This window comes from Scyliorhinus torazame, chromosome 24, assembly GCF_047496885.1.
Source record: "Scyliorhinus torazame isolate Kashiwa2021f chromosome 24, sScyTor2.1, whole genome shotgun sequence".
NCBI lineage: Eukaryota > Metazoa > Chordata > Chondrichthyes > Carcharhiniformes > Scyliorhinidae > Scyliorhinus > Scyliorhinus torazame.
The window spans coordinates 5,647,860-5,664,089 of NC_092730.1; the positions used below are offsets into that span (position 1 = coordinate 5,647,860).

General features: G+C 62.8%; 2 protein-coding genes across 2 annotated transcripts in view; one reads left to right on the top strand and one right to left on the bottom strand.

Annotated features, from left to right (window-relative positions):
* Positions 1 to 16,230, bottom strand: part of LOC140400183 (REST corepressor 2-like) — a 1,146,610-nt gene that overhangs the window by 1,109,687 nt on the left and 20,693 nt on the right. The gene's annotated exons all lie outside the window — the stretch shown is intronic.
* Positions 1 to 16,230, top strand: part of LOC140400170 (uncharacterized) — a 73,004-nt gene that overhangs the window by 39,959 nt on the left and 16,815 nt on the right. The window contains exon 4 of the mRNA XM_072489637.1: positions 13,311 to 14,426. Coding sequence (XP_072345738.1) covers positions 13,311 to 14,426 — 1,116 coding nt within the window. The remainder of the gene's footprint in view (positions 1 to 13,310; positions 14,427 to 16,230) is intronic.

Genomic DNA, 16,230 nt, shown 5'->3' on the forward strand with positions numbered 1-16,230 from the left:
CTAGCCCATACTCCCCCGTGTGCCGGGACAGACCCCCGTCTCCTCCCTCAGTCTGTCTAGCCCATACTCCCCGTTCTCGGGACCCCCGTCTCCTCCCTCAGTCTGTCTAGCCCATACTCCCCGTTCTCGGGACCCCCGTCTCCTCCCTCAGTCTGTCTAGCCCATACTCTCCGTTCTCGGGACCCCCGTCTCCTCCCTCAGTCTGTCTAGCCCATACTCCCCGCTCTCGGGACAGACTCCCGTCTCCTCCCTCAGTCTGTCTAGCCCATACTCTCCGTTCTCGGGACAGACCCCCGTCTCCTCTGTCCGTCTGTCTAGCCCATACTCCCCGTTCTCGGGACCCCCGTCTCCTCCCTCAGTCTGTCTAGCCCATACTCCCCGTTCTCGGGACCCCCGTCTCCTCCCTCAGTCTGTCTAGCCCATACTCTCCGTTCTCGGGACCCCCGTCTCCTCCCTCAGTCTGTCTAGCCCATACTCCCCGTTCTCGGGACCCCCATTCTCCTCCCTCAGTCTGTCTAGCCCATACTCTCCGTTCTCGGGACCCCCGTCTCCTCCCTCAGTCTGTCTAGCCCATACTCTCCGTTCTCGGGACCCCCGTCTCCTCCCTCAGTCTGTCTAGCCCATACTCCCCCGTTCTCGGGACCCCCGTCTCCTCCCTCAGTCTGTCTAGCCCATACTCTCCGTTCTCGGGACAGACTCCCGTCTCCTCCCTCAGTCTGTCTAGCCCATACTCCCCGTTCTCGGGACCCCCGTCTCCTCCCTCAGTCTGTCTAGCCCATACTCCCCCGTGTGCCGGGACAGACTCCCGTCTCCTCCCTCAGTCTGTCTAGCCCATACTCCCCCGTGTGCCGGGACAGACCCCCGTCTCCTCCCTCAGTCTGTCTAGCCCATACTCCCCCGTGTGCCGGGACAGACTCCCGTCTCCTCCCTCAGTCTGTCTAGCCCATACTCCCCCGTGTGCCGGGACAGACTCCCGTCTCCTCCCTCAGTCTGTCTAGCCCATACTCTCCGTTCTCAGGACCCCCGTCTCCTCCCTCAGTCTGTCTAGCCCATACTCCCCGTTCTCGGGACCCCCGTCTCCTCCCTCAGTCTGTCTAGCCCATACTCCCCGTTCTCGGGACAGACTCCCGTCTCCTCCCTCAGTCTGTCTAGCCCATACTCCCCCGTGTGCCGGGACAGACTCCCGTCTCCTCCCTCAGTCTGTCTAGCCCATACGCCCCCGTGTGCCAGGACAGACCCCCGTCTCCTCCCTCAGTCTGTCTAGCCCATACTCCCCGTTCTCGGGACCCCCGTCTCCTCCCTCAGTCTGTCTAGCCCATACTCCCCCGTGTGCAGGGACAGACTCCCGTCTCCTCCCTCAGTCTGTCTAGCCCATACTCCCCGTTCTCGGGACCCCCGTCTCCTCCCTCAGTCTGTCTTGCCCATACTCCCCGTTCTCGGGACAGACTCCCGTCTCCTCCCTCAGTCTGTCTAGCCCATACTCCCCCGTGTGCCAGGACAGACCCCCGTCTCCTCCCTCAGTCTGTCTAGCCCATACTCCCCGTTCTCGGGACCCCCGTCTCCTCCCTCAGTCTGTCTAGCCCATACTCCCCCGTGTGCCGGGACCCCCGTCTCCTCCCTCAGTCTGTCTAGCCCATACTCCCCCGTGTGCCGGGACAGACTCCCGTCTCCTCCCTCAGTCTGTCTAGCCCATACTCCCCCGTGTGCCGGGACAGACTCCCGTCTCCTCCCTCAGTCTGTCTAGCCCATACTCCCCCGTGTGCCGGGACAGACTCCCGTCTCCTCCCTCAGTCTGTCTAGCCCATACTCTCCGTTCTCGGGACCCCCGTCTCCTCCCTCAGTCTGTCTAGCCCATACTCCCCCGTGTGCCGGGACAGACTCCCGTCTCCTCCCTCAGTCTGTCTAGCCCATACTCCCCCGTGTGCCAGGACAGACCCCCGTCTCCTCCCTCAGTCTGTCTAGCCCATACTCTCCGTTCTCGGGACCCCCGTCTCCTCCCTCAGTCTGTCTAGCCCATACTCTCTGTTCTCGGGACAGACTCCCGTCTCCTCCCTCAGTCTGTCTAGCCCATATTCCCCCGTTCTCGGGACCCCCGTCTCCTCCCTCAGTCTGTCTAGCCCATACTCCCCGTTCTCGGGACAGACTCCCGTCTCCTCCCTCAGTCTGTCTAGCCCATACTCCCCGTTCTCGGGACCCCCGTCTCCTCCCTCAGTCTGTCTAGCCCATACTCCCCCGTGTGCCGGGACGGACCCCCGTCTCCTCCCTCAGTCTGTCTAGCCCATACTCTCCGTTCTCGGGACAGACTCCCGTCTCCTCCCTCAGTCTGTCTAGCCCATACTCCCCGTTCTCGGGACCCCCGTCTCCTCCCTCAGTCTGTCTAGCCCATACTCCCCGTTCTCGGGACCCCCGTCTCCTCCCTCAGTCTGTCTAGCCCATACTCCCCGTTCTCGGTACAGACTCCCGTCGCCTCCCTCAGTCTGTCTAGCCCATACTCCCCGTTCTCGGGACAGACTCCCGTCGCCTCCCTCAGTCTGTCTAGCCCATACTCCCCCGTGTGCAGGGACAGACTCCCGTCTCCTCCCTCAGTCTGTCGAGCCCATACTCCCCGTTCTCGGGACCCCCGTCTCCTCCCTCAGTCTGTCTAGCCCATACTCCCCGTTCTCGGTACAGACTCCCGTCGCCTCCCTCAGTCTGTCTAGCCCATACTCCCCGTTCTCGGGACCCCCGTCTCCTCCCTCAGTCTGTCTAGCCCATACTCCCCGTTCTCGGGACCCCCGTCTCCTCCCTCAGTCTGTCTAGCCCATACTCTCCGTTCTCGGGACAGACCCCCGTCTCCTCCCTCAGTCTGTCTAGCCCATACTCCCCCGTGTGCAGGGACAGACTCCCGTCTCCTCCCTCAGTCTGTCTAGCCCATACTCCCCGTTCTCGGGACCCCCGTCTCCTCCCTCAGTCTGTCTAGCCCATACTCTCCGTTCTCGGGACAGACTCCCGTCGCCTCCCTCAGTCTGTCTAGCCCATACTCCCCCGTGTGCCAGGACAGACCCCCGTCTCCTCTGTCCGTCTGTCTAGCCCATACTCCCCCGTTCTCGGGACAGACCCCCGTCTCCTCCCTCAGTCTGTCTAGCCCATACTCCCCGTTCTCGGGACCCCCGTCTCCTCCCTCAGTCTGTCTAGCCCATACTCCCCGTTCTCGGGACCCCCGTCTCCTCCCTCAGTCTGTCTAGCCCATACTCCCCCGTGTGCCGGGACAGACTCCCGTCGCCTCCCTCAGTCTGTCTAGCCCATACTCCCCGTTCTCGGGACAGACCCCCGTCTCCTCCCTCAGTCTGTCTAGCCCATACTCCCCGTTCTCGGGACCCCCGTCTCCTCCCTCAGTCTGTCTAGCCCATACTCCCCGTTCTCGGGACCCCCGTCTCCTCCCTCAGTCTGTCTAGCCCATACTCCCCGTTCTCGGGACAGACCCCCGTCTCCTCCCTCAGTCTGTCTAGCCCATACTCCCCGTTCTCGGGACCCCCGTCTCCTCCCTCAGTCTGTCTAGCCCATACTCTCCGTTCTCGGGACAGACCCCCGTCTCCTCCCTCAGTCTGTTTAGCCCATACTCTCCGTTCTCGGGACCCCCGTCTCCTCCCTCAGTCTGTCTAGCCCATACTCCCCGTTCTCCGGACAGACTCCCGTCTCCTCCCTCAGTCTGTCTAGCCCATACTCCCCCGTTCTCGGGACAGACTCCCGTCTCCTCCCTCAGTCTGTCTCGCCCATACTCCCCGTTCTCGGGACAGACTCCCGTCTCCTCCCTCAGTCTGTCTAGCCCATACTCCCCCGTGTGCCAGGACAGACCCCCGTCTCCTCTGTCCGTCTGTCTAGCCCATACTCCCCGTTCTCGGGACAGACTCCCGTCTCCTCCCTCAGTCTGTCTAGCCCATACTCCCCGTTCTCGGGACAGACCCCCGTCTCCTCCCTCAGTCTGTCTAGCCCATACTCCCCGTTCTCGGGACCCCCGTCTCCTCCCTCAGTCTGTCGAGCCCATACTCCCCGTTCTCGGGACCCCCGTCGCCTCCCTCAGTCTGTCTAGCCCATACTCCCCGTTCTCGGGACCCCCGTCTCCTCCCTCAGTCTGTCTAGCCCATACTCCCCGTTCTCGGGACCCCCGTCTCCTCCCTCAGTCTGTCTAGCCCATACTCTCCGTTCTCGGGACAGACCCCCGTCTCCTCCCTCAGTCTGTCTAGCCCATACTCCCCCGTGTGCAGGGACAGACTCCCGTCTCCTCCCTCAGTCTGTCTAGCCCATACTCCCCGTTCTCGGGACCCCCGTCTCCTCCATCAGTCTGTCTAGCCCATACTCTCCGTTCTCGGGACAGACTCCCGTCGCCTCCCTCAGTCTGTCTAGCCCATACTCCCCCGTGTGCCAGGACAGACCCCCGTCTCCTCTGTCCGTCTGTCTAGCCCATACTCCCCCGTTCTCGGGACAGACCCCCGTCTCCTCCCTCAGTCTGTCTAGCCCATACTCCCCGTTCTCGGGACCCCCGTCTCCTCCCTCAGTCTGTCTAGCCCATACTCCCCGTTCTCGGGACCCCCGTCTCCTCCCTCAGTCTGTCTAGCCCATACTCCCCCGTGTGCCGGGACAGACTCCCGTCGCCTCCCTCAGTCTGTCTAGCCCATACTCCCCGTTCTCGGGACAGACCCCCGTCTCCTCCCTCAGTCTGTCTCGCCCATACTCCCCGTTCTCGGGACCCCCGTCTCCTCCCTCAGTCTGTCTAGCCCATACTCCCCGTTCTCGGGACCCCCGTCTCCTCCCTCAGTCTGTCTAGCCCATACTCCCCGTTCTCGGGACAGACCCCCGTCTCCTCCCTCAGTCTGTCTAGCCCATACTCCCCGTTCTCGGGACCCCCGTCTCCTCCCTCAGTCTGTCTAGCCCATACTCTCCGTTCTCGGGACAGACCCCCGTCTCCTCTGTCCGTCTGTCTAGCCCATACTACCCGTTCTCGGGACCCCCGTCTCCTCCCTCAGTCTGTCTAGCCCATACTCCCCGACCTCTGGACCCCCGTCTCCTCCCTCAGTCTGTCTAGCCCATACTCCCCGTTCTCGGGACCCCCGTCTCCTCCCTCAGTCTGTCTAGCCCATACTCTCCCGTGTGCCAGGACAGACCCCCGTCTCCTCTGTCCGTCTGTCTAGCCCATACTCCCCGTTCTCGGGACAGACCCCCGTCTCCTCCCTCAGTCTGTTTAGCCCATACTCTCCGTTCTCGGGACCCCCGTCTCCTCCCTCAGTCTGTCTAGCCCATACTCCCCGTTCTCCGGACAGACTCCCGTCTCCTCCCTCAGTCTGTCTAGCCCATACTCCCCCGTTCTCGGGACAGACTCCCGTCTCCTCCCTCAGTCTGTCTCGCCCATACTCCCCGTTCTCGGGACAGACTCCCGTCTCCTCCCTCAGTCTGTCTAGCCCATACTCCCCGTTCTCGGGACAGACTCCCGTCTCCTCCCTCAGTCTGTCTAGCCCATACTCCCCGTTCTCGGGACCCCCGTCTCCTCCCTCAGTCTGTCTAGCCCATACTCCCCGTTCTCGGGATCCCCGTCTCCTCCCTCAGTCTGTCTAGCCCATACTCTCCGTTCTCGGGACCCCCGTCTCCTCCCTCAGTCTGTCTAGCCCATACTCTCCGTTCTCGGGACCCCCGTCTCCTCCCTCAGTCTGTCTAGCCCATACTCCCCGTTCTCGGGACCCGCCTCTCCTCCCTCAGTCTGTCTAGCCCATACTCTCCGTTCTCGGGACCCCCGTCTCCTCCCTCAGTCTGTCTAGCCCATACTCTCCGTTCTCGGGACCCCCGTCTCCTCCCTCAGTCTGTCTAGCCCATACTCCCCGTTCTCGGGACCCCCGTCTCCTCCCTCAGTCTGTCTAGCCCATACTCTCCGTTCTCGGGACCCCCGTCTCCTCCCTCAGTCTGTCTAGCCCATACTCTCCGTTCTCGGGACCCCCGTCTCCTCCCTCAGTCTGTCTAGCCCATACTCCCCCGTGTGCCAGGACAGACTCCCGTCTCCTCCCTCAGTCTGTCTAGCCCATACTCCCCGTTCTCGGGACCCCCGTCTCCTCCCTCAGTCTGTCTAGCCCATACTCTCCGTTCTCGGGACCCCCGTCTCCTCCCTCAGTCTGTCTAGCCCATACTCCCCCGTGTGCCAGGACAGACTCCCGTCTCCTCCCTCAGTCTGTCTAGCCCATACTCTCCGTTCTCGGGACCCCCGTCTCCTCCCTCAGTCTGTCTAGCCCATACTCCCCGTTCTCGGGACAGACCCCCGTCTCCTCCCTCAGTCTGTCTCGCCCATACTCCCCCGTGTGCCGGGACAGACTCCCGTCTCCTCCCTCAGTCTGTCTAGCCCATACTCCCCGTTCTCGGGACCCCCGTCTCCTCCCTCAGTCTGTCTAGCCCATACTCCCCCCTGTGCCGGGACAGACTCCCGTCTCCTCCCTCAGTCTGTCTAGCCCATACTCCCCGTTCTCGGGACCCCCGTCTCCTCCCTCAGTCTGTCTAGCCCCTACTCCCCCGTGTGCCAGGACAGACTCCCGTCTCCTCCCTCAGTCTGTCTAGCCCATACTCCCCGTTCTCGGGACCCCCGTCTCCTCCCTCAGTCTGTCTAGCCCATACTCTCCGTTCTCGGGACCCCCGTCTCCTCCCTCAGTCTGTCTAGCCCATACTCTCCGTTCTCGGGACCCCCGTCTCCTCCCTCAGTCTGTCTAGCCCATACTCTCCGTTCTCGGGACCCCCGTCTCCTCCCTCAGTCTGTCTAGCCCATACTCCCCGTTCTCGGGACCCCCGTCTCCTCCCTCAGTCTGTCTAGCCCATACTCTCCGTTCTCGGGACCCCCGTCTCCTCCCTCAGTCTGTCTAGCCCATACTCTCCGTTCTCGGGACCCCCGTCTCCTCCCTCAGTCTGTCTAGCCCATACTCTCCGTTCTCGGGACCCCCGTCTCCTCCCTCAGTCTGTCTAGCCCATACTCCCCGTTCTCGGGACCCCCGTCTCCTCTGTCCGTCTGTCTAGTCCATACTCCCCCGTGTGCCAGGACAGACTCCCGTCTCCTCCCTCAGTCTGTCTAGCCCATACTCCCCCGTGTGCCAGGACAGACTCCCGTCTCCTCCCTCAGTCTGTCTAGCCCATACTCTCCGTTCTCGGGACCCCCGTCACCTCCCTCAGTCTGTCTAGCCCATACTCTCCGTTCTCGGGACCCCCGTCTCCTCCCTCAGTCTGTCTAGCCCATACTCCCCCGTGTGCCAGGACAGACTCCCGTCTCCTCCCTCAGTCTGTCTAGCCCATACTCCCCGTTCTCGGGACCCCCGTCTCCTCCCTCAGTCTGTCTAGCCCATACTCCCCGTTCTCGGGACCCCCGTCTCCTCCCTCAGTCTGTCTAGCCCATACTCCCCGTTCTCGGGACCCCCGTCTCCTCCCTCAGTCTGTCTAGCCCATACTCTCCGTTCTCGGGACAGACCCCCGTCTCCTCCCTCAGTCTGTCTAGCCCATACTCTCCGTTCTCGGGACCCCCGTCTCCTCCCTCAGTCTGTCTAGCCCATACTCCCCGTTCTCGGGACCCCCGTCTCCTCCCTCAGTCTGTCTCGCCCATACTCTCCGTTCTCGGGACCCCCGTCTCCTCCCTCAGTCTGTCTAGCCCATACTCCCCGTTCTCGGGACAGACTCCCGTCTCCTCCCTCAGTCTGTCTAGCCCATACTCCCCGTTCTCGGGACCCCCGTCTCCTCCCTCAGTCTGTCTAGCCCATACTCCCCGTTCTCGGGACTCCCGTCTCCTCCCTCAGTCTGTCTAGCCCATACTCCCCCGTGTGCCGGGACAGACCCCCGTCTCCTCCCTCAGTCTGTCTAGCCCATACTCCCCGTTCTCGGGACCCCCGTCTCCTCCCTCAGTCTGTCTAGCCCATACTCTCCGTTCTCGGGACCCCCGTCTCCTCCCTCAGTCTGTCTAGCCCATACTCCCCCGTGTGCCGGGACAGACTCCCGTCTCCTCCCTCAGTCTGTCTAGCCAATACTCCCCGTTCTCGGGACAGACTCCCGTCTCCTCCCTCAGTCTGTCTAGCCCATACTCCCCGTTCTCGGGACCCCCGTCTCCTCCCTCAGTCTGTCTAGCCCATACTCCCCCGTGTGCCCGGACAGACCCCCGTCTCCTCCCTCAGTCTGTCTAGCCCATACTCCCCCGTGTGCCGGGACCCCCGTCTCCTCCCTCAGTCTGTCTAGCCCATACTCCCCCGTGTGCCGGGACTCCCATCTCCTCCCTCAGTCTGTCTAGCCCATACTCCCCCGTGTGCCGGGACAGACTCCCGTCTCCTCCCTCAGTCTGTCTAGCCCATACTCCCCGTTCTCGGGACCCCCGTCTCCTCCCTCAGTCTGTCTAGCCCATACTCTCCGTTCTCGGGACAGACTCCCGTCTCCTCCCTCAGTCTGTCTAGCCCATACTCCCCGTTCTCGGGATCCCCGTCTCCTCCCTCAGTCTGTCTAGCCCATACTCCCCGTTCTCGGGACCCCCGTCTCCTCCCTCAGTCTGTCTAGCCCATACTCTCCGTTCTCGGGACCCCCGTCTCCTCCCTCAGTCTGTCTAGCCCATACTCCCCCGTGTGCCCGGACAGACCCCCGTCTCCTCCCTCAGTCTGTCTAGCCCATACTCCCCCGTGTGCCGGGACAGACTCCCGTCTCCTCCCTCAGTCTGTCTAGCCCATACTCCCCCGTGTGCCGGGACAGACTCCCGTCTCCTCCCTCAGTCTGTCTAGCCCATACTCCCCGTTCTCGGGACAGACCCCCGTCTCCTCCCTCAGTCTGTCTAGCCCATACTCCCCCGTGTGCCGGGACAGACTCCCGTCTCCTCCCTCAGTCTGTCTAGCCCATACTCTCCGTTCTCGGGACAGACTCCCGTCTCCTCCCTCAGTCTGTCTAGCCCATACTCCCCCGTGTGCCGGGACAGACTCCCGTCTCCTCCCTCAGTCTGTCTAGCCCATACTCCCCGTTCTCGGGACCGACCCCCGTCTCCTCCCTCAGTCTGTCTAGCCCATACTCCCCGTTCTCGGGACCCCCGTCTCCTCCCTCAGTCTGTCTAGCCCATACTCCCCGTTCTCGGGACCCCCGTCTCCTCCCTCAGTCTGTCTAGCCCATACTCCCCGTTCTCGGGACAGACCCCCGTCTCCTCCCTCAGTCTGTCTAGCCCATACTCCCCCGTGTGCCGGGACCCCCGTCTCCTCCCTCAGTCTGTCTAGCCCATACTCTCCGTTCTCGGGACCCCCGTCTCCTCCCTCAGTCTGTCTAGCCCATACTCCCCCGTGTGCCGGGACAGACTCCCGTCTCCTCCCTCAGTCTGTCTAGCCCATACTCCCCGTTCTCGGGACCCCCGTCTCCTCCCTCAGTCTGTCTAGCCCATACTCCCCGTTCTCGGGACCCCCGTCTCCTCCCTCAGTCTGTCTAGCCCATACTCCCCGTTCTCGGGACCCCCGTCTCCTCCCTCAGTCTGTCTAGCCCATACTCCCCGTTTTCGGGACCCCCGTCTCCACCCTCAGTCTGTCAAGCCCATACTCTCCGTTCTCGGGACAGACCCCCGTCTCCTCCCTCAGTCTGTCTAGCCCATACTCCCTGTTCTCGGGACAGACCCCCGTCTCCTCCCTCAGTCTGTCTAGCCCATACTCCCCGTTCTCGGGACAGACCCCCGTCTCCTCCCTCAGTCTGTCTAGCCCATACTCTCCGTTCTCGGGACCCCCATCTCCTCCCTCAGTCTGTCTAGCCCATACTCCCCGTTCTCGGGACCCCCGTCTCCTCCCTCAGTCTGTCTAGCCCATACTTCCCCGTGTGCCGGGACAGACCCCCGTCTCCTCCCTCAGTCTGTCTAGCCCATACTCCCCGTTCTCGGGACAGACTCCCGTCTCCTCCCTCAGTCTGTCTAGCCCATACTCCCCCGTGTGCCAGGACAGACTCCCGTCTCCTCCCTCAGTCTGTCTAGCCCATACTCCCCGTTCTCGGGACCCCCGTCTCCTCCCTCAGTCTGTCTAGCCCATACTCCCCCGTGTGCCGGGACCCCCGTATCCTCCCTCAGTCTGTCTAGCCCATACTCCCCCGTGTGCCGGGACAGACTCCCGTCTCCTCCCTCAGTCTGTCTAGCCCATACTCCCCCGTGTGCCGGGACAGACTCCCGTCTCCTCCCTCAGTCTGTCTAGCCCATACTCCCCGTTCTCGGGACCCCGTCTCCTCCCTCAGTCTGTCTAGCCCATACTCCCCCGTGTGCCGGGACAGACCCCCGTCTCCTCCCTCAGTCTGTCTAGCCCATACTCTCCGTTCTCGGGACAGACTCCCGTCTCCTCCCTCAGTCTGTCTAGCCCATACTCCCCGTTCTCGGGACAGACCCCCGTCTCCTCCCTCAGTCTGTCTAGCCCATACTCCCCGTTCTCGGGACCCCCGTCTCCTCCCTCAGTCTGTCTAGCCCATACTCCCCGTTCTCGGGACAGACTCCCGTCTCCTCCCTCAGTCTGTCTAGCCCATACTCCCCGTTCTCTGGACCCCCGTCTCCTCCCTCAGTCTGTCTAGCCCATACTCTCCGTTCTCGGGACCCCCGTCTCCTCCCTCAGTCTGTCTAGCCCATACTCCCCGTTCTCGGGACCCCCGTCTCCTCCCTCAGTCTGTCTAGCCCATACTCCCCGTTCTCGGGACCCCCGTCTCCTCCCTCAGTCTGTCTAGCCCATACTCCCCGTTCTCGGGACCCCCGTCTCCTCCCTCAGTCTGTCTAGCCCATACTCTCCGTTCTCGGGACAGACTCCCGTCTCCTCCCTCAGTCTGTCTAGCCCATACTCTCCGTTCTCAGGACCCCCGTCTCCTCCCTCAGTCTGTCTAGCCCATACTCCCCCGTGTGCCGGGACAGATCCCCGTCTCCTCCCTCAGTCTGTCTCGCCCATACTCCCCGCTCTCTGGACCCCCGTCTCCTCCCTCAGTCTGTCTAGCCCATACTCCCCGTTCTCAGGACCCCCGTCTCCTCCCTCAGTCTGTCTAGCCCATTCTCCCCCGTGTGCCGGGACAGACCCCCGTCTCCTCCCTCAGTCTGTCTAGCCCATACTCCCCGTTCTCGGGACCCCCGTCTCCTCCCTCAGTCTGTCTAGCCCATACTCCCCGTTCTCGGGACCCCCGTCTCCTCCCTCAGTCTGTCTAGCCCATACTCCCCGTTCTCGGGACCCCCGTCTCCTCCCTCAGTCTGTCTAGCCCATACTCCCCGTTCTCGGGACCCCCGTCTCCTCCCTCAGTCTGTCTAGCCCATACTCCCCGTTCTCGGGACCCCCGTCTCCTCCCTCAGTCTGTCTAGCCCATACTCCCCGTTCTCGGGACAGACTCCCGTCTCCTCCCTCAGTTATTACCCAGCAGGGTCGGTGAGATTGAAACTTGCTTCCCTGAGACAGTCCTGGAGATTTGTCGAACTCTTACCCAGCCCATCCCGGGAGGAATGGTGGCAAACCCATCCCTACCCTCCCCCACCCCCACCCAGGCCATTCCAGGTGGTCAAACCCTACCCCACCAAAGCCCATTCCAGGTGGGGTACCCCCCCCCCCACCAACCCCAGCCCACTGCTGGCTGGGTAACCCCCTCCCCACCAACCCCAGCCCACTGCAGGCTGGGTAACCCCCTCCCCACCAACCCCAGCCCACTGCAGGCTGGGTAACCCCCTCCCCACCAACCCCAGCTCACTGCAGGCTGGGTAACCCCCTCCCCACCAACCCCAGCCCAGTGCAGGCTGGGTAACCCCCTCCCCACCAACCCCAGCCCACTGCAGGCTGGGTAACCCCCTCCCCACCAACCCCAGCCCAGTGCAGGCTGGGTAACCCCCTCCCCACTAACCCCAGCTCACTGCTGGCTGGGTAACCCCCTCCCCACCATCCCGTGCCCACTGCAGGCTGGGTCACCCCCTCCCCCGGCCTCCAGCCCACGGCAGGCTGGGTAACCCCCTCCCCAGCCCCACCAACCCCAGCCCAGTGCAGGCTGGGTAACCCCCTCCCCACCAACCCCTGCCCACTGCAGGCTGGGTAACCCCCTCCCCACCAACCCCAGCCCACTGCAGGCTGGGTAACTCCCTCCCCACCAACCCCAGCCCACTGCAGGCTGGGTAACCCCCTCCCCACCAACCCCAGCCCACTGCAGGCTGGGTAACCCCCTCCCCACCATCCCGTGCCCACTGCAGGCTGGGTAACCCCCTCCCCCGGCCCCCAGCTCACTGCAGGCTGGGTAACCCCCTCCCCACCAACCCCAGCCCACTGCAGGCTGGGTAACCCCCTCCCCCGGCCCCCAGCCCACTGCAGGCTGGGTAACCCCCTCCCCCGGCCCCCAGCTCACTGCAGGCTGGGTAACCCCCTCCCCAGCCCCACCAACCCCAGCGCAGTGCAGGCTGGGTAACCCCCTCCCCCGGCCCCCAGCTCACTGCAGGCTGGGTAACCCCCTCCCCCGGCCCCCAGCTCACTGCAGGCTGGGTAACCCCCTCCCCACCAACCCCAGCCCACTGCAGGCTGGGTAACCCCCTCCCCACCAACCCCAGCCCACTGCAGGCTGGGTAACCCCCAGCCCACTGCAGGCTGGGTAACCCCCTCCCCACCATCCCGTGCCCACTGCAGGCTGGGTAACCCCCTCCCCCGGCCCCCAGCTCACTGCAGGCTGGGTAACCCCCTCCCCAGCCCCACCAACCCCAGCGCAGTGCAGGCTGGGTAACCCCGGCCCCCAGCTCACTGCAGGCTGGGTAACCCCCTCCCCCGGCCCCCAGCTCACTGCAGGCTGGGTAACCCCCTCCCCACCAACCCCAGCCCACTGCAGGCTGGGTAACCCCCTCCCCACCAACCCCTGCCCACTGCAGGCTGGGTAACCCCCTCCCCACCAACCCCAGCCCACTGCAGGCTGGGTAACTCCCTCCCCACCAACCCCAGCCCACTGCAGGCTGGGTAACCCCCTCCCCACCAACCCCAGCCCGCTGCAGGCTGGGTAACCCGAGTGGCCCTGGCAGTGTGGGGTGGGGCCGCAGAGCCCCCCTCGCTGGTCAGTCAGCCACGGCAAAGAGGCCACTCCCCCAGAGCCTTCTGCTCTAAGATGGGGCGGTTAACCGGGGGGAGGGGGGACGAGGGGGGTCTATAGATTCCGGAGTGAGGGAATGTTGGTGCCACCACCCGAACAGTCCTGGACCAGTGCCCTTGGGACCACAACTGAGGAGGGTTTCGGTGTGAGGGGTATTGTGGGTGGGGGTGGGGGGTGGGGGATGAGAGCTGCCAATTTGTGTGTGATTTGTGTGTTTAATCTTTCTCTTTATCGTGTACTATCTACAGTTTCACAGGCACAAAGGAGAGGAGAGGCCCAGGGATTGAGACCTTACACCGAGTGCGTGTACAACACCCCCGGGGTCGGGCTGCGGTGGGCGTGTTCCCGGGGTCCCAGGAGGCGGAATTCAGAGTCCGGAATCCTCCAAGCTCGCTCGTCTCTCACTGCCTGTCCCACAATGACCCTCATCCGATCCAGCGGCACACCTCCAGCCACCAGCCTGCCGGAGTTCAGGAGCACATGCCGAGTTGCCAGGTTGGGGTGGAGAGACCAGGGTTCGAGCCCGATGCCTGGGCAGCTCCGCTTCAACTCGAGGGTGAGGGCGCCCTCCAGCTTTGTGAGGGCGACCCGCTCCCAGTCCACTGGGCAGAACCTGGAGCCCAGCAGGAAACTGAAGGAAGGGACCAGCAGCCTCCAGTGAGGACGGAAATCCAGCCCCAACCGGCCGAAACCCGCTCTGGAGATCGGAAGACGCAAGGACCAGCCACGCGACCAGGAACTGAGAGCATCGCTGCCTTAGAAACGTCCCCTCAGGAAATCCGGCCTATCCCCCTGCTTCCTCTCTCACAGGACAAAGCTCAGCAATATTCACCGTGCTCATTCCAAGCGCTCCCCAACGGGATTCCAGCCCAGCAGTGGAGTCCGAGACTTTCCCAGAAGGATCGCTGTCCGGCCTCGTCACAAGCTGTCATTTCCGTGGCTCCTCTGAATGTGCCTGGGAGTCAGCCCAAAGCAGAGACCCTTCCTCCGTTGCAGCCGAGGCCAGAGGCAGCCCCTCACTCTGATGTGTCTCAGTGCCAGCTGGAAAATGACGCCCGTGCTTCGGAGATGAGTCCCAATGGATCTGAATGTTTGCAACAGGAGCTCCCGGCGCCTCCTGCAACCAGCCCCAATTCAGCACAGGCATTTCCCCCGGCGGCCTGCCCTCGGGCATCTCAGGCTCCAGCTCAAACACACTCCGCTCCGGTGTCGCAAGTGCTGCCGCAACCCCAGGGAAGTCTGGAGGAGCCGGATACGCAACCTCGGGCTCCTCGAAGTATCAGCCAAGCTGCCCAGCTGAGCCCCAAGGATGGCGTCTGCAACTTGCCCCCTGTGACTGCCTCTGCTATCAGCAAGAAACTTGTGTGCGTTGGAGATTAGCTGTTGTGTTAAATATGTGGGTTGTCTGAATGATTGGGGGGGGGGGTGACCACATCAGCCCCCTCAACCCACGCCCTCTCCCCAACCCACCCACTCCGATAACACCTCACTATTTTCCATTCTGGCGGAGATTTCCTTCCATCTGCAGCATTACCCAACCCTGTCCTCATTGCACCTACTCGGAGTGGGGTCAGCTTCCATCGGTAATCTCTATCCTGGTTTGATTCCGGATGAGATGCAGTGATACTGGGGGCCCATGTGAGCCTTTGTATGGAGATTGTAGCAGGCCCAGTCTGTGTTCCTTCTTATAAAGTCATCTCTCTGTTGGAATTAAGGCCTCACCACATCTTAACTGGTGGCATCCTCCTGTCCCAAGTGAAATCAGTTTAGGACAATGCCCGTCTCCTTGTAGGTCCCAGGGTCCTGGGGCCATGTATAGGAGGTTCGGCTTCGACAGCAAGGGGAGGGAGGGTGTGAGAGGCAATATAAATCCCAGTCCATCTTTCAGAACCTTTTCAAGAAACGGGGTCTCCAGTTGCCCTCGCTCTGCCTTCAAGCCCCTCTGATTGGTGAGACTTTGAGTTTGTATCTAATTGGGGACGGTCTTGATGGGACCGCCCCTCCCTCCAGCACCATCATTCTCCCCAACTTTGATTTTGATGCCAGGTGAAGTAATTGAGGAACATTTTCTGACGGCCTAGCGTTCGGGCTGTGGGCATCTAAGGAGAGGTGGTCAAAGTACCGAGACTGCCTGAAGTTGTGATGGTGCCGCACCAAAGGTCAGAATCTCGGCCTGGTGCCCTCTCCCGTCCCCGCACCTCTGCCTCGAGGAGCAGCTCCTTGCCTCGAGGAGCAGCTCCTTGCCTCGAGGAGCAGCTCCTTGCCTCGAGGAGCAGCTCCTTGCCTCGAGGAGCAGCTCCTTGCCTCGAGGAGCAGCTCCTTGCCTCGAGGAGCAGCTCCTTGCCTCGAGGAGCAGCTCCTGGTGTTCCTGGTTCAGGGAGTTGAACCAGTCCTTTCCAGATAGCTGAAGCTCTCGCCGATAACTCCTCACGGGACAGAATGTCACTGACCCTGGACTGGCGAGAGACCCCTCTGGGCATCTGGTCCAGTGACTGTACACCTTTCAATCTATCTCCCAGCTGTGGGGCCTGCACCCTGGGGAGAAGCTATGGTGCGAACATCACCGATTCTGTCCAGACAATCCTACCTTCCGCTGAAAAGGCCAATCATTTAGAAGTTCAGTGAGACTCCCAGTCAGCGTTGGGCTAGAATCCGAGAATCCTTAAAGTGCAGAAGGAGGCCATTCGGCCTATCGAGACTGCACTGACCCTCTGATAGAGCTCCCTACCCAGACCCACTCCCTCGCTCCGTAACCCCACCTAACCCGCACAACCCTGAAACAAAGGGGTAATTTTAGCAAGGCCAATCCGCCCAACCTGCACATTGGGCGGCACGGTAGCACAGTGGTTAGCACTGTGGCTTCACAGTGAGACAGCAGTGCTAACCCGGGTCCCTGGCACTGAGACAGCAGTGTTAACCCGGATCCCGGGCACTGTGGGACAGCAGTGTTAACCCGGGTCCCTGGCACTGTGAGGCAGCAGTGTTAACCCGGGTCCCTGGCTCTGTGAGACAGCAGTGTTAACCCGGGTCCCTGGCTCTGTGAGACAGCAGTGTTAACCCGGGTCCCTGGCACTGTGAGGCAGCAGTGTTAACCCGGGTCCCTGGCTCTGTGAGACAGCAGTGTTAACCCGGGTCCCTGGCACTGTGAGACAGCAGTGTTAACCCAGG